The following is an 18,955-nucleotide window of genomic DNA, read 5'->3' as shown; positions in this document are numbered from 1 at the left end:
TCAAGCAGTGACTGCTTTATGCTGGCTTGCTTCACCGATTCTCTCAGAACGAGAATTTATAAACTTTCTCAACAGTACACAGCAGAGACTAGTTACTCACAATTGCTGTTTATTGGTACTGTTAGCCTCTGGAGAAAGTGACTTCATCCCTGACAATAAATAACTAATACTATTAATGATATCAGGTTCTTGCTAATGTGTTAACTCCTAGAAGGCACAACGGATTTTAAGCTTAATTATAGAGAAATGAAACACGAGTTTACATTACATTAAGCTCAGAGAAGAAGAACTGTTAAATTTATTGATTAAAAAGGAATAAATTTAACATTACATTTCAAAGTGAATTCAAAATAAAGAGATTGCACTCACTTGCTCAGTCAAAAGCTAACCTCTTAAACCTAGGAAAATACGAAAAAGAAATACTGGTCAATGTAGCGTATCACCAAGGAAGGGTGGGAGCCTGGAGAACTGTAGATCTAGTGGAGTCTGGGTGCTAGAAGACCTCTCTCACTCTCACTGCTGGAGCACAGAACCACACTCCGTCGCGACAGACAAAAGACTGATTCAAATTGGATGTGTGGGGTAGGATGCCCAGGCCAGCCGGAAGAAGGCGGGGCCAACGGTTGAGGCAAGCAGGGGCAAACAGTATAGAAACAATAATATCGCTCAGTAGAGCACTTAATGACGTGCATTAGAACGGTCACTTTTGAAACAGTGACGAATGTTTTGAAAAAAGTATACCATCGAAATGGAGAGAGAAACGGTTAACTGAACGATACACAGTGAGTTTTCCACTAATAATTCGTGGTTTCTCACAAAAGGAAAATGTCGCGAATTTGCTTCGTGACAGACGTTTCTTACGCAAACATTATGGAAGTTAGAGCCATCCAGATTCCATACTGCGTCAGAAGTCAAAATACATGGATAAACACAAATATCTGGTTCCATACTAACAATTAATGTCACATCAGTATATTTCTCTCATGAGCCAGCCCTTGATATCACCACCTATCTAACGCTTATTATCTGACTTCGCTATACAAGGTGTAATGCAGCATTATCTACTGGATATTAATTCCTGTATATTATGCCCTGAATTAAAGAAAACAGACAAATAATGTGACCACCACTTCACATTTCATTCTCCCTTCCCTACCTACCCTCCCTCCCCTCCCTCACCCCCCCCACCATCACTCGTCCCCCCACCCACTTTTCCAGCTCTCACTGGCCCCTCCCTCTTAGCCCCTCTTACACCAGTGTGACTTGCCACGCATAAAGCAGCCAGCCTGAGGCACGGGGTACAGAAGGATAGGTGGCTATTTATGGCCACAACTGTACATATATACAGTACATACATAAATACATATATGATGTTCTTGCACCTTAAGTGTTCATTGATACATCTTGCACAACACATTGGCAAGCCAGAATATTAATCAAAGGCCACACAACACTTCACGGTTTTATTCTTCCAGGCAAAGCTGAGGTACACTAGCAAAACATTGTGGCTTCTCTCTCTCTCTCTCTCTCTCATGCTACGTCCATCCTTCTCTCTGTCGGCCCAAGAAGTTGGGACAGTCCCTTTAAATACCCCTCCAACTCTGCCACTAGTATAGTACAGAATATTTGAGAGCCTAGGAGAGAACTCACATTTTCCAGTGCGATATTTATATTGCACTTGCATAAACAGTTATGACAAGAACTAATTCCTAAGGTAAGAGATGGAAAATCAGACAGACATGTCAAAATATATAGACTATTCCTCACATTTTTAGATATAAACCACAAACCTACTCCTATAGCTTAACAGTATACAGTAAACTCTCAGTTATCCACCATCGCAATATCCAGCCCAACACAATATCCAGCGCTGCTGGCTCGGCTCAGTGAAAACAATATTCATTACATTATGCAACATCCAGCACCAAAACAGGACATAACTGGTGGGTCTATGCGATATCTGGTGTTGAGGCATGGGGGAGGCAGTGGCTGAATCGGTAGAGAGGTAGCCTGCGGTCCTATCGGACCCAGGTTCAAATCCCCGCTGGGGCAGGGAACAGTTTAAGGATTTGAATTTCATGTAAAGCAGACTTTACCGATCTACCAGAAGACCAGCTGACATGTCGTAAACATACGCCCACTAATACCAGTACACCAGTCCTGTATGAGACAGCCCTAGCATGTGTAGTAGTAGTAGTACTAGTAGTTGTTCCCTAGGCAGTCTGGTCGAACAGCCCCGAGTCCCTTAGGAAGGCCATGGCTGAGACTGGGCTTTCTCACAGAGCTCTCAAAGAATGTATGTTGTGTTGTTGGCGTAGGTGATTGTGTGCAATGCAGTCTTCAATAATGTACTTAGTAGTATGGGGTGCTGTGTTGCATCCTGGACAGGCATCGGCGACGGAGTCATCTAGCCTCTTCTGGTACCTTAAGAGGGCTGGATGGTGCCCACATCTCAGCCTGGCCAGGTGGACCCTGTCCTCACAAGGGAGATAGGATTTAGAAGGGTGGATGTCAGGAGGCCGTGCATGCAGCTGTGTGTTGTCTTTAAGTGACTGAATGGAGCGGCAAGTGATCTGAGTGTGGATATGCTTCTGGAAGCTGGTCTGAGGTGGGCGAGGGGGGAGATGACAGTATTTGTGTATGGTATCGTGTGCTGGGTGTTGTTTTGATGTTCCTTGGTGTGGGTAGATGTGCTGCCATGTAATATAGTGGATGTTGTGGGTTTGTGGAGGCTGCAGCAGGAAACTGGGTGCCTCTCATGTCTAGATGATCCTTGACTTTGAGGACTTTGGTTTCTTGATGTAGGTGGTCTGTGGGTGTGGTAGCTGTGCAGCGTGTGATTATTTTTAGGGCCTTGTTCTGTATGGTCTGTAGTGTTGTAGTGTGTTTTGGTGAGGTTAGAGGCCCAGGCAGGGATTGCATAATTCATCACTGAACGCATGTATTGTTTGTATACTGTGGTGGTGGTTTCTTTGTTGTGTCCGAATGTTGTATGGGCATGTGACCTCATAGCATTGAGTCTTGGTGTTATTTTATTTTTAATGTTTGTGATTTGTTGTTTAAATGACACTGATGTATGTTACACCAAGGATTTGGATGTATGTGTGTGTGTGGTAGGGGAGTGAATTGTGTATGGTGAGGTGTGGGATGTGACTGTGTTCTGCTGTCCAGTTTGTGAGAAAGGTCACTGTAGATTTGGCTGGGGCTACTTTGACCCTGTTTGTGATGAACCATTTGTGTAGTGTGTTCAGGTAATGTTGAATGATGTGTGCAGCTGTGTTTGCATTTTGGTGTGTACATGTAAGTGTTATATCATCTGCATAGGAGGCTATGTGTATCTGTGGTGTGTGGGGTGTGGGTATGTCATGCATGCATAGGTTAAAGAGTGTAGGGGACAAAACAGATCCTTGGGGGACACCGTTTGTGAAGTTTCTGATGTTCGAAGACTGACCGGCAAATGTTACGTGTGCACATCTGCCTGCTAAAGTAGTTTGCCAGCCATCTTTTTGTGTTATTATTTATGTTTGTGTTGAGTATTTTGTTTGTGAGGTTGTGGTGGGGGATGGCATCAAAAGCTTTGTTAATGTTTAGTGTGATTAGGAGTGTTCTGTGTGGTGGCCTGGCTGAATTCATGCCATCGAAAACTCTTTGTGTACGGTCTGTAAGAAGGGTGTTTGTGGAGTGTAGTGACCTAAAGCCATGTTGTGACTGGGCTAGGGGAATGTGAGCTGTGACTAGTTGTAGTACCACTCGTTTAGTGACTTTAGAGGGGGTGCAGAGGAGTGTGATGGGGCGGTGTGAAGAGGGTAACGTGGGGTCTTTGTTGGGTTTAGGGATAGTGATGATAGTGCCATGCTTCCAGATGTTCGGTATTATGCTGTGTGAGTAGCTGTAGTTTGATATGTTGGTGAGTACCTGTATGCATTGTGGTCCAAGGTGTTTAAGGTGAATGTTGCTTATGTTGTCTGGTCCACAGGCAGATGGGTGCTTGAGGTTGTTAATGATGTGCTTCGTCTGATTGTAAGTGAAAGGTGCGTAGTCTGGGTCTGTGGGGAACTGTCTCTTACGTCGGATGATACGTCGGTCTTCGGGATGGGGATTTAGATGGCTGACTTGTGAAAAGTGATTGATGAGAGTGTTTGCTTGTTGTTTGTTTGAGGGTTTGGTGTCTGTTGATGTGATGGCAGCGTGTGATTGTGTGGTGTTGCTGTTGGAAAGTGTGATGCTGTTTAGTGTTTTGTAGAGTATGCTGATGTTTGTTTTGTGATCAAGTGTTTGGAGGTAATTTTTCCAGTTTAGTGTTTTGCTGTTCTGATATATTACTGTTTATTTGAGTGTTGAGTTCTTGTATTTGTTGTACGGTGTCTTGTGTATGGGGTGTTGGGGAGTGTCGCAGTGTGTCCCGCTGTCTGATGAGGCCTTGAATTTCTGGTGTAAAATTGGGGTTGTGTCTCTTTCTGTTGCCTCTAGGGATGTCTTTTGTCTGCATTTTGTATAATTGTATTGAAAGTGTGCACAGCGGTGTTGATGTTTGTGATGGGTGTACTGCTTAGTGTTTCAAAATGTTGTTCTGTTTCAGTTACAAAGGCCTCCCAGTTGGCTCTCTTATAATTAGTGTGTGTGTGTGTTTGTGGCCAGCTGGGGTGATTCTGGTTTTGGTTGTGATGATGATTGGGAGGTGATCAGAACCTAAGGTTTTGACCACTCTCCGTGATGTAGTGGGGGCGAGGTTTGGGGAGCAGAAGGTGATGTCTGGAGATGATGGGAGGAACAGGGCTTGGTGTGGGATATGGGTATGTTGGTCTGGATTGTTCAGTATGAAAAGATGAACTGTCTGGGATTGTAGTACCAGCATGTGTTCAATATGGGTGGTGGGTGTTAACGCCGAAATGGTGGCATGTAGAGGGGTATGATATGTAGAAGGACTGTTGGGCCTTGGGAGCAGGCTGTGAACCCTATGCCCAGAGTCGAGCACATTAAAAAAAAAAAAAAAAAATCAACCAGCTCATATGTGGTAGCCAACCGGTGCCGTACTACTATACTGTATTACTGTACCGTATCATTATTTTATTATATTTTATGCTTAGTTTTCATCTTTACTTATGGGAAAGTTTTTAGGATAAAGGGTTGAGACAGAGTAACACAATATCCGGCTCAACGCCGAATGTTGAGCCGGTCGGGGGTACTATGCAATATCTGGCTTTTCATTTTATTCGGCATAGGATGTGGCTCAATGACAACGTGTAATTGAGATTTTATTGTATAATTATACATACAGTATACACTGGCATAATACGAGAATATTGTACCCGGAAACTTCCACTTTATGAGATTTCCACGTTATAGGGCCATATGTTTACATGTTAACCCGTACCGTGCAAGCGACGTAGATCTACATCCCCTTCAAAAATGCCGGTGACGTAGATCTATGTCCTGCAGCACTGATAAGTCATTGTAAGCAACCTAAGTAAAATGGAAGGTAATAACGTATCTCGCTAACTTCAGACATTTCTCTGCTAAGCTTACAACACTGATTTATGTGCATTGGAAGCAAGTGAGTCTTCACAGGCTCACAGCTGCTCTGCTCTGTCAGTAACCTTGAAGATTTCAGAGGTCGAGTGCCAGGGATCTTATATTGATGTATTAAGCTCACTTACCCACAAAAATAATCCCAAATCAGTTCAAAAGCTCAGTCACTTTGCTGTATTAGTAACCTCCAAGATTTCGGAGGTAGAGTGCTACTAATCTGACTTGATTCAACCAACTTTCTGGCTTTTGGTGATTACTTTTATTAGTGCCGGGGATCCTATATTGATGTGTTAAGCTCATTTAGCCAAAAAAAAAAAAAAATCCAAAATCAGTCCACAAGCTCACAGCTGCATTGCTGTCTCAGCAATCTCGAAGATTTCAGAGGTGGAGTGGCACCAACCTGATTCGATTCAGCTGACCATCTGGCTTTAGTGATTTCATTTATTAGTGCCAGGGATCTTATATTGATGTATTAAGCCCATTTAGCCAGAAAAAAGAATCCAAAATCGGCTGGTGTGGAGGGGTATCAGTTGATTTATTTGCTGAGCACGGTATGGGTTAAAGGGTTTCGTAGTACCTAAGCCAGCCTCAAGTTCACCTTTTGGGCCAATTTTCCTTTTTTCTCTTCCAGGACATTTAACTGCCTAATAAAAGACTTCATTACATACATTCATCATCCAATCCTACATTGCCCCTTGAGGAGCATAGGAGCTTGGAGCTAGGCGAATTGGTTCTGATGTTTAAGGTGAGAGTGACCAGCCTCACTCATCTCTGATTGGCATTGCGTCAGCAGTAAACCCCAACCACCCCATGGATATAAACTTTCACTGGCTCAATCCAATTGGAGCACTGTAATTATCCACTAAACCACCAGGTGCCAAAATTTGGTTATATGGTAATCACCCATTGTAGTAAATGGTTTCTTGGTATACAGGAAACCGTTTGGCTTGTCACTCAGTGTAGAGTCACCAACAGGCAGAAGGAAGAGGAAAGAATGAAGGAAAAAGACAGAAGAGGATGGAAGGAAGGAAGGATGGAGAAGAGGAAAGGGCAGACACCCAGGAGGAGCACTACATCGAGTGAGTAGATGGTGAGCACTCCCACCTACCACACTGGAGGATTCCTGACCTTGAATAGAAGAGGTTGTGGGCTTGCTGAGGGGAAGTGGAGTGGGGTTCCATGGCCAAGAAAAAGAGCAAAACTTACACAGAGCATATGTGCAGCCAGAGCAAGGGGAGAGGGTAGGCTCAGCTGGGGCAGGAATGCCCAGTGGACCATGACGACACCCTGCGCAGACACATGACAGCCATACGTCATAAGCTGATGCAACCCACACTGTGACTGTCGCTCTCCACGTTGTGTCTGTCCCCACGGCATTATGACCCCAGTTTGCCGTGTTATGACTTAAAACCATAATTTGGGGCCTCTGGCCAAGTTATGTTTATTGTCGCTGTGTAGTATGGTGTTCAAAAAAATGGGCAGCTTCCTTCATCTGAGTAAGGTCTGTCATTTTTGCATTGTGACTAAATTTGGACATAAAATTTTGTCCTCCATGTTATGTAAGTTTCACGTTACAGGATCGTGCATTGTGCGTGCACTGACAGTACATAATATATATATGTATATATTACAGATGATGGTGATACAAGTAGTAATACCACTACGTAGACATCGGCAAAGCCTCCCCCTTTGGCTGAGTCTGTCTCCAATGTACCTCTGGCTCTGTGTCTTTATCCTTCAGCCACATAAGGAGGAGCGATTCTTGTTCCCCATCTACCCCCTCATCTGCTTGGGTGGAGCAATCACTACAGGTACAGTTTAGTTCAGCCACCTTAACTTGGTTTTGTCTCTTGGCTGCTTTTTTTTGCAATATACATCATACAGCAGTCATGAAGTAGTACAATTTATCTATCTAGCTATCTATTGCCAGACACCTTAATCCTGTAAGGGGTGACCACAAACAAATTGCCTCCATTTCACCCTGTCCCCTGCTATTTCACTGCCCTGCTCCCAGCTCACACACCTCTCTCTCATATACCTTTCCACTCCATCCCTCCATCCCATCCTTGACCTCCGCCCCTCTGTCTCTACCCCTCCACCTCACTCACAGACACTCTTCTTGTCATGCACTCACTCTCCATCCTCTCCACATGGCCAAACCACCTCAGTGTGTTTCTCCTAATGCTTCCTGTCACATCCACATCCTCACCACAACGCTCCTTCACTTCCTCAATTGTCAGTGTGTCTCTCCGTGTGACTCCACACGCTCCTTTCAAATAACTTATTTCCACTGCCCTCACTCTTGACTTGTGTCCCTCCAACAGGTCCAAGCTTCACATCCATATGTTAGAGTTGGTATCGCAGTACTTTCATGCTGTAACTTTTTCACTTCCATGCTCACTTCCCTGTTTCTTATCACTGCTTTCAAAGAACCAGCAGCCTTTCTTCCTTGCTGTACCCTTTCAATCGCTTCACCCTCTAATCTTCCATCCTTACTTATCACACTACCCAAGTACTCAAATGCATTCACATTTTCCATTTCCTCGTCATCCAACCTCACAGTACATTCACTGACTTCATTTCTCTCAAAGACCATAACTTCACTTTTCCCTACATTCACCTTTAGATTCTGTTTCTTACACACTCTCCCAAACTCATCCACCAAGCCTTGCAGCTCCACTTCGTCTTCACTTAACAACACAGAGTCATCTGCAAACAACAGAACAGAGAGTTTCCAAACACTGTCCTCTCACATTAGGGCCGCTCCACCATCCACTGCCCTACCTTGTACCGTATCTCTTTTATAACCCCATCCATAAACAGATTGGACAACCATGGAGACATGACTCACAGTGGTTTTATGATGACCTGAACATTTAATTTCTCCAAGTATTATTAAATATCGTAGTAATATCACTTACAGTGATTAATCCGAGCACTGAGTTATCCTCACTTGATACTCAGTGGATTATTGTAACTTGTATGATTTGAATGATGCTAGAAAAATCTAATTTTCCTTATTTTGCCTTGAGGTCAGTGGGTAGCTATTGACAATATTGATCATATGGTGGCATGTGGATTTTTTTTTTTTTTCCAGCCACTCTCCCCACTCGTTTCTCCCCACATATTCATACCACTGTAGTTTTTTGTATTCCTCATATTTTTACCGGCCTGGGAGGCTTTGTAATGCATGTACCTTAGAGAATTATTTTCAACATTGGACATTAACATTGCCATGTACTGTACAGGTATATTATTTATATCACAATTTTTTATATTATTTATTTTATTTTTTTTATTTTTTTTATACAAGATGAACAGAGGAAGGAAAAGCAAGTTACATATTCCAGAGGCCAGGTGTCTTACATTCGTAACAAAAATCTGTAACTGTTGTGGGTTGAAGTTTGGGGGAAAGCTAATCTGGGGAAGCAAGTTTCAATGAGAAGCAGTTTGGGTAGTAAAGGAATTGTGATTGGCATAAGTTCTACAATATAGCAGCAGTGTGACAGCTAAGTCATGGATGCTACCAGATGCCCATGTAGCATGGGGGAAGGCATGGAGAGGTGGCACAAATGGATACAATTTTCTCTTAGCATTTGTCATAAAAGAATCAGTAAAATAATGCAAGGGACGCAACATTCCATATTACTTGTAGGGGAGGCAGGTCATTTGTAATTGCAGGGCTATTAATTATTTATGTAGCTTGTTCTGAATTTTGTCCAGTTTTAGTGCAATTCACTTTACAAGGGTGACCAGTATTCGAGGTGAGAGAGCACATGACTTTTGTAAACTATAGCTAGCTGTTAATCAGTGAAGGAGTTACAGATTCTTTACAATAATTGAAGTATCTTTGAGGTGGTTTTAGCAAATGTTCAGATGTGAGAGATTCAATTGAGTGTACAGTATTGATAAGCAAAATTGAGAATTTCAGTACTTTCAGAGACAAGAAATTGGTTGCATTGAAAGTACCATTGGAATCAGGCAGTATCTGTGTATTAGTAAATTAATGAGACATTGTTATTTTGTTCCCATTCAGTGGTCTTAGATAAGTCTTGATTTATGGAGATTACTGTGCTGAGTTGGGAGTTATAGATATCAAACTTTGTGAATAGGTGGTTCAGTGTGAAGGAACTGTGAAGCAGAGAGTCATCTACACATGAAGGAATGCGATTATGGGTGACAGACAAGAGATCATTATGAAGATCAGGGTTGGAGCCAGGACTGATCCTTGTGGCACACTGAGTGGAAATTTTAATATACATCATTTACCCCTTTGCTCTTATCTTTCTGTTACTGAGAATATGAGGAAATCATTGGGACAAAGTATGACAGGGCATGGCAAGGAAGTTTGGATAACAAGGAATGGTGTCACACCCTGTCAAAAGCATTACAAATATCAGGGGCTACTGCATGGACGTTTTGCATATTGGTTAATTGACTGATGGATAGTATGAGTAATGAGAGTGACTAAATCAACAATGGATATTTTTTGGCAAAAACCAAACCGTCTTTAACTAATTAAGATGCTGGATTTACTAATATACAGGATAATATTAACATACAGAGGATGATATTGACATATCTGTACTTTGTACAGAAATGCCAGTAAATTAGTAAGAAAAAGGTGTTAGGGAACCCTCTTAAGTAATAAGCACAACAGAAATACAATCAGTTAAAATATACACTGGTAACAAATTACATATAACAATTGCAAACACATACATTCCCCCCCCAGTCATCCCCCACAGTACCACACAATTATTCTCCACAAATACACCACATAACTAACATACCCAACATCATCCTGGGTGGTGATTTCAACGCCAAGGCATTGGCCTGGCATGTCAACAACCCTGACACAGACAGCGGACTGGTACTACAATCCCAGACAGATCATCTTTTCATACTGAACAGTCTACATCAACATACCCATATCCCACACAAGCCCTCTTCCTCCCATCGTTCCCAGACATCGCCTGCTCTCCAAACCTCGCGCCCACTATATCCTGGAGAGTGGTCAAAACCCTTGGTTGATCACTTCCCAATCATCATCACTGCCAAAACCAGAATCACCCCAGCTGGCCACAGACACACATACACTAATTATCCCATCACAAACATCAACACTGCTATGCACACTTTCAATACAATTATATAAAACACAGACAAAAAGGACACATCCCCAGAGGCAACAGAAAGAGACACAACCCCAACACACCAGAAATTCAAGGCTTCATCAGTCAACGGGACACACTGCGACACTCCCCAACACTTCATACACAAGACATCGTACAACAAATACAAGAACTCACCACTCAGATAAACAATAAAATATCTGAACAGCAAAACACTAAACTGGAAAAATTACCTCCAAACACTTGACCACAAAACAAACATCAGCATACTCTACAAAACACTAAACAGCATCACACTTTCCAGCAGCAACACCACACAATCACATGCTGCCATCACAACAACAGACACCATGTCCTCAAACAAACAACAAGCAAACGCTCTCATCAATCACTTTTCACAAGTCAGCCATCTAAACCCCCATTCCGAAGACCGATGTATCATCCGACGTAAGAGACAGTTCCTCACAGACCCAGACTATGCACCTTTCACTTACAACCAGACAAAGCATATCATTGACAACCTTAAGCACTCATCTGCTTGTGGACCAGACAACATAAGCAACATTCACTGTAAACACCTTGGACCACAATGCATACAGGTACTCACCAACATATCAAACTACAGCTACTCACACAGCATAATACCGAACATCTGAAAGCATGGCACTATCATCACTATCCCTAAACCCAACAAAGACCCCATGTTACCTTCCTCACACCACCCCATCACACTCCTCTGCACCCCCTTTAAAGTCATTGAACGACTGGTACTACAACTAGTCACACCTCACATCTCCCTAGCCCAATCACAAAATGGTTTTAGACCACTACACTCCACAAATACCCTTCGTACATAACTTACACAGAGAATTTTTGATGGCATGAATTCAGCTAGGCCACCACACAGAACACTTCTAGTCACACTAGACATCAGCAAAGCTTTTGATGCCATCCCCAGCCACAACCTCACAAACAAAATACTCAACACAAACATGCACAAAAACACAAAAAGATGGTTGGCAAACTATGTAGCAGGCAAATGTGCACATGTAACATTTGCCGGTCAGTCTTCGAACATCAGAAACTTCACAAATGACGTCCCCCAAGGATCTGTTTTGTCCCCTACACGCTGTAACCTATACATGCATGACATACCCACACCCCACACACCACAGATACACGTAGCTTCCTATGCAGATGATATAACACTTACATGTACACACTAAAATGCAAACACAGCTACACACATCATTCAACCGTACTCAACACACTACATGAATGGTTCATCACAAACAGGGTCAAAGTAGCCCCAGCCAAATCTACAGTGACCCTTCTCACAAACTGGACAGCAGAACACAGTCACATCCCACACCTCATGATAAACAACACACACACACACACACACACACACACACACACACACACACACACACACACACACACACACACACACACACACACACACACACACACACACACACACACACACACACACACACACACACACACACACACACACACACACACACACACACACACACACACACACACACACACACACACACACACACACACACACACACACACACACACACACACACACACACACACACACACACACACACACACACACACACACACACACACACACACACACACACACACACACACACACACACACACACACACACACACACACACACACACACACACACACACACACACACACACACACACACACACACACACACACACACACACACACACACACACACACACACACACACACACACACACACACACACACACACACACACACACACACACACACACACACACACACACACACACACACACACACACACACACACACACACACACACACACACACACACACACACACACACACACACACACACACACACACACACACACACACACACACACACACACACACACGCACACGCACACGCACACACACACACACACACCTTGGTGTGACATTCGGTACATCAATGTCATTTAAACAACACATTACAAACATTTAAAAAAAAAAAAAATAACACCAAGACTCAATGCCTTGAGGTCACTTGCCCATACAACATTCGGACACAACAAAGAAACCACCACCACAGGATACAAACAATATATACGTCCAGTGATGAATTATGCAAGCCCAGCTTGGGCTCCTAACCTCACTAAAACACACTACAACACTCTACAGACAATACAGAACAAGCCCCTAAAACTACTACGCTGCACAGCTACTACACCCGCAGACCACTTACATCAAGAAACCAAAGTCCTCAAAGTCAAGGATCATCTAAACACGAGAGATACATAAATTCATGCAGCAGCCCCCACAAACCCACACCATCCACTACACTACATGGCAGTACATCCACACACACCAGGGAACATCAAAACAACACCCGGCACACAATATCATACACAAATTCTGTCATCTCTCCCCCCTTGGCCGCCTCAAACCAGCTTCGAGGAGCATATATATTCATACTGATCACTCGCCACTCCATTCAGTCACTTAAAGACAACACACAGCTTCATGCACGGCCTCCTGATATCCACCCTTCTGAATCCTATCTCCCTCGTGAGGACAGGGTCCACCTGGCCAGGCTGAGATGTGGGCATCATCCACACTCTTTAGTTACCAGAAGAGGCTGGATGATTCCGTTGCTGATGCCCGTCCAGGATGTAACACAGCACCCCATACTATTAAGCACATTGTGGAAGACTGCATTGCACACAATCACCTATGCCAACAACACAACATACACTCCATAAGAGCACTGTGGGAAAGCCCAGTCTCGGCCATGGCCTTCCTTAGGGACTTGGGGCTCTTCGGCCAGACTGTCTAGGGAACAACTACTACTACTACTAATAATAATAATAAGCATAAAGACTTCACTGTCTTATGCATCTTTGTTGCCCAGTATAGCTTCTCCACTTTCATTCATTCCCTCTAACCACTCCTATTTTTATCTACATTGCTCCTCTCAGTTTTACCATGTATACCACAGTCATATGTTCAGATAAACCCCAGCATTGTCCTATCACCATCCTTGTACTAACAGCACTTCCGAGCATCTTTCTCTGTACAAACACATAATCAGTCAAGGTGTTTTCAACTTTCTCTTCAGCCACTGTGTACCATATATATATATATGTGTGCCAGTTAAATCAGTGCCACCACATGAAGGCATCCCTCTCCATCACATGTAAGTTTTGTATAATATTAAAAAAAAAAAAAATCAGCTGCAATATTTTACTGCCACTCTTAGTGAATGTTGTATTTCTTTATGATTGTGTTAGACAGTATGCAGTTCATTTTATTTTGTTTTGTTTGTAAAGGCTCCAATATGCTTGCATACATCAGTCTTGGTCGCCTAATGATAGCTGTCCATGCTGCTCGATCTCTTGCAGCCTACCAGTTCAGTCCCTTATCTTGGAAGTCACACTCAGTGACCTCATCCCAGGTCTTTTTCGGTCTGCCTCTCGAAACTCTACCTCTAACGTTAATATGTCCCACTTTCTATACCCAGTTATCATCCCCGATCCTCTCCACATACTCAAACTATTTCAATCTACCTCTCCTCATCACAGCACCAATACCCTCCAGTCCCATCCTACCTCATAACTCCTCCATCATAAACCTAGCCTCCCCAGGCCTCACACTCAGGGACACATTGTGCATCCACCTGATCGTTGTCATTTCTGTACATTTAAGCCTGCGAATATGCTCTTCCTTTACTATCCAGGGCTTACTACCATACAGCACTGCACTTCTAACACATGTCACATACAAAGATCCCATATCACGGAGGGAGAGTCCTTTCTGTGTTAGGAGAGGTAACAGCTCCTTGAATTTCTTCCAACCACTCCTCACTCTAGCCACAGAGCTAGCTCCAGCCCCACATGCAGCACATAACATAATTCCCAAATAACAAAACTCTTCCACACACTCGAGGAACTCACCAGCAAGATCAATCCATTCGTGCCTGAAAATCTCCATATGCTTTTCCCAATGCATCGCACATAAAGTCAGCATTATTTCACAGCCTGCCTTTAATACCACTAAATCTCTCATGCACCCACTGTAATGGTTTTGTTGCAGACAGTGTGCAGCGAGTGTGGTGGTGGTTGAGGGGAGGTCGCCCTAACCACTACCTCCGCCACACCACCTGGTTGGCTCTATCCATTCTGGCCCTCTCCTCCACACTTAGTGTCTCACGCATTTTTTCACAGTACAGAGGTGAGGTGACCTTTGTGTTTATGGTAATGAGTGCATATATATTTAGAGACTATTGACCATTCAGGCATGTATAGAGCTTTTCATTTACGGCAACTTTTCAGTTGTTGAAGTCTTGAACCATTTCCCAACTTAGAACATTATCAGAGAGACCTACATGCAGGATTTCATTCCACATATTTCTTAGTATTCCCCTGAAGATTCTTCCCTCCTTATTCATACCTTTCCGTGTGGAAGCTTAACACCATACACCACTGTCCATAAACACAGGTGAAGATATAAGGAGTTCAGTGGTAAATATAGATTTAAGTTAGGTTGGTTACAGTTTCATTGCTTCATGGTTAGGTTAGATTAGGTTAGGTCTGGTAAGTTTGGCCTGCATAGAGTATATTTGTCATTTTAGGGATCTGGACATTGTTCCAAAAGTCACATTTTAGGTAACATAGAAAGCTTCATAATAACTCTTTCTTAATTATTTGTTTTGCATCAGGATCTGTCTTGAGCCCTTATTGTTTATCATGTTGCGTGAAGCCCTCTCACATGACTTCAGAAATGGATTCCCATTGGAGATGCTGTCTGCTGATGTCATGGTGTTGATTGCAGAGAAAGAAAGGGAGGCAGAGGCAATATTTTGGAAGTGGAGAGATGGAATGGGGCAGAATGCTTAAGAGTAAATGCAGATAAAACAAAAGTGATGATATCTAGGGCTCGTGGTAGTACTGTCACAGCAGAGGGAGAGTGCTCATGTGCATTTTGCCACAAGCACATAGGAAGTAACTCCATCCTGTGCAGTATTTGTGATAAGTGAATGCATAAGAGATGTAGTAGTTTTAGAGGTGGACCGAGAGATAATTCTGATTTTGTACATGCAGCGTGCCTGGGAGACCATGGAGAGATTTTCAGACATGAAAAGATTGATCTTACTGGTGAGACTCTTAGAGCATACAACAAATTTGAGATATTCCATCATCACCATTCATTACCGGTGCCATCCCCCTCACCATTGTTTTTACTTCTCTCATCACCCCATCCATATATATATATTGAACAACCATGGGGACATCACATTACCTTGTTGCAAGCCCACATTGATCATGAACCACTCACTTAGATGCCCATCTACCCTTAGACATGCCTCACTACCATCATAAAAACTCTTGATGGCACCTAGCAGCATACCGTCTACATCACACATGTGCAAAACTTTCCACGATCCTTCTCTGTCTACTTTGGCGTATACTTTTTCCGGATCAATGAGTGCCGTAAACATCTTATAGTCCTTCTTAATAGCCTTCTCCACTATCTGTCTCACTGCAAATATTTGATCCACACATCCTCTGGCACTCCTAAAGCCACCCTGTTCATCAATCACTAGGACTTCTCATATCTCTCTTACTTTCAGTGTAATAATTCTTCCATATACCTTCCCTACCACACTCAATAAACTTATGTCACGATAATTCATGCACCCACTTCGCTCACATTTATTTTTGTACAGGGATGCAGCAGTCAAAAATATTAATATCTCTGTTGTCCTCAGCATTCCGTGCCCCAGTTGAGACATTCATGGAGATAAACCGACTGGCAGCAGAGGGTCATTTCCCTGCTGACCGTCCCATCACTCTGTGTCTGGGCCGGGAGTGGCATCGATTTCCTTCATCATTCTTCTTGCCTGGCCTTAAGTGAGTCCTTCCTCTTATCATTCTTCTTACCCAGTGCTAGAAAGGGTTGCTTTCACACAGTAGCGAAGGTATAGCCAGGCAGCTTCCCTTCTTGGTTATGTAAATTTTCCTGAACTCTCTCTCCATCTCCCAAAAGAAGGATGGTAAACTGCAGGAAAACAGCAACTTCAGAATGTGATCCACCAGTTTCCTGTCCAGATGGGACTGGGGCCACAACAGCAAAAACAACAACATTCTTTATACCTGAGCCTAAGTGAAGTCTTGATCATTCATCCTCCCCTGCTGTAAGTGAACCATTACATTGAATGGATATCTGTCTGTCTATCTATTTTTATCAGTCTCTCTATCTGTCTGTCTGTCTGTCTGTCAGTCTGTTTATCTATGTATCTATCTGTCCATCTTTCTTTTTTATGTGTGTGTGGACCAACTTGCCTAACCCTGGGCTCCTGCATTTCTCATGGGGCAGTGTAGGATTGGCTGATGGATGGATGGATGTGTCAGTCTTTCTATCTTTTTATATGTCTGTGTATGTATCTCTCTCTCTCTGTTGGTTGCCAGGGCCCATATTTATTATTTGATGTGAACATTTATGGTAGATGGGGGTGCCCATCATCCACTCACTCAATGTAGGGATCCCTTATGGTCTCTACACTGAATGGCAAGCCAAATGGTTTCCTGTACCCAGGAAACCATTTATATGCTGGGTGGTAACCATATAACCAGGGTTTTTGGCCAGGTTAGGTGTCCCCCAGGTTCTCTTATCTAAAATCACTTAATCATGGCAAAATGTTTCAGAGAGCCTCGGAAGGCCCAATAGCTGCTGAGGGCCCCAACCAAATGGGCAGATTCGCATGGCCATGTGTGATGTGAGAGGTGTAAATGAGGAGAGCAAGAGGGTGGAAATGGTGAGTGTCTTCAAAAGTGCGAGGTATGCTGTGATGGCATTGTGTGAAACAAAGATGAAAGGGTGTGAAGTGGATGAGTGGAAGGGTGTAAAGTGTGTGAGGTCGGGCATGAATGGGCGAGGAAGATGCAAGGAAGGAGATTCTTTGTTGATGAATGAAGTGTGTCAGAGTGGAATGAGAGATTACAATGTGTCAGCTGAGATGTATGTTTGTCAAGTTTAAGTTTGAGAAGGTGAAAGTGGCTGTGATTGTAGCATATGCACCGTGCAATGACAGGAGTGAGAGAGATAAAGACAGGTTTTGGGATGAGCTGGATGAAGTGGTGGGAGAAATGCCCAGGAGCTATAAAGTGATTGTAATGGGTGATATGAATGGAAGAGTAGGCACTGGTCCTGAGGATGACATAGTGGGTTGTAATGGAGTGCCAGGAGAAAATGATAATGGGAAGCGACTGAAGGATATGTGTCAGGAATGGAGGTTGTGCATTTGTAACTCATATTTCAAACACAAAGATGCCCATAAATATACATGGTATAGGGGGAATGGGGATCGTGTTGAAAGGAGCCTGATTGAGTATGTGCTCGAAAAGAGGTCAATGCTGGAAATGGTTGCTGATACAAGGGGAGTGACAGGATGTTGTGGAGGTCTGTCTGATCATATGATTGTGGTATGCAAGGTCAAGCTGATAGGAGTGAGGTGGACCAGGAGTGAGAGGAGCAGGCAGGGAGAAAGACTAAGAGTCGAGAAGCTGAGGATCAAAGAAATGGCAGATGAATACAGGACCAAAGTAGGGGAGGGGTTAGAATCAGTGAATTGGAATGAAATGGAGCTGGACAGCCTGTGGAATGCATATAGAGATTGCTTAGTTAGGGATGCTAAAGCGGTGTGTGGTGTGGCAAGAGTAAGAACAAAGAAGAAAGGTACGGCATGGTGGGATGAAGAGGTTAAGAGAGCAGTGAAGGAAAAGAGGAAGTCACTAGAGTGGTTACAGGACAGGGGTTCAATTGAAATAAGAACTGAATATATTGAGAGCCAGAAGCATGTGAAGAAACTAGTGAAGAGGAAAAAGGAGGAGCTAAATGATGATCTAGGAAGAAATATGATTGCAAACTACTCTGAAAATAGGAAGTTATTCTGGAAAGAGGTGCAGTAACGTAGAAGTGACAGCGGATAGAAATGTTAAAGTGTGAGGCACTTGGCATGTGCAGCGAAGGAATGCAGTGATAGGAAAAGTGACACTCGCATAGGTGAAGAATGCTATGAAATGGCCGAAAAATGGGAAAGCAGCTGGGGTTGATGAGGTGTAAGCAGAGGTGGTTAAGTATAGTTGAAAGAGTGGAATGAAGTGCTTGTTGGAGATATGTAAGAAGACATGAATGAGTGAAACTGTTTAGTGATTGTAGCCCTGTACAAAAATAAAGGTGAGTGAAGTGA

The 18,955-nt window shown here is 43.2% G+C and overlaps 1 protein-coding gene across 2 annotated transcripts in view; it reads left to right on the top strand.

Moving 5' to 3' along the window:
• Positions 1–18,955, top strand: part of Alg9 (alpha-1,2-mannosyltransferase Alg9) — a 61,810-nt gene that overhangs the window by 26,001 nt on the left and 16,854 nt on the right. For both annotated transcript variants that reach the window (XM_080269878.1, XM_080269876.1), the window contains exons 8-10: positions 7,163–7,340; positions 14,800–14,937; positions 16,475–16,616. In XM_080269878.1, coding sequence (XP_080126004.1) covers positions 7,163–7,340; positions 14,800–14,937; positions 16,475–16,616 — 458 coding nt within the window. The remainder of the gene's footprint in view (positions 1–7,162; positions 7,341–14,799; positions 14,938–16,474; positions 16,617–18,955) is intronic.

Source organism: Coenobita brevimanus, chromosome 38 (genome assembly GCF_032717465.1).
Source record: "Coenobita brevimanus isolate Jiangsu-jjx chromosome 38, ASM3271746v2, whole genome shotgun sequence".
NCBI classification, from domain to species: Eukaryota; Metazoa; Arthropoda; class Malacostraca; order Decapoda; family Coenobitidae; genus Coenobita; species Coenobita brevimanus.
This window is presented reverse-complemented; position numbering and strand designations above follow the sequence as displayed.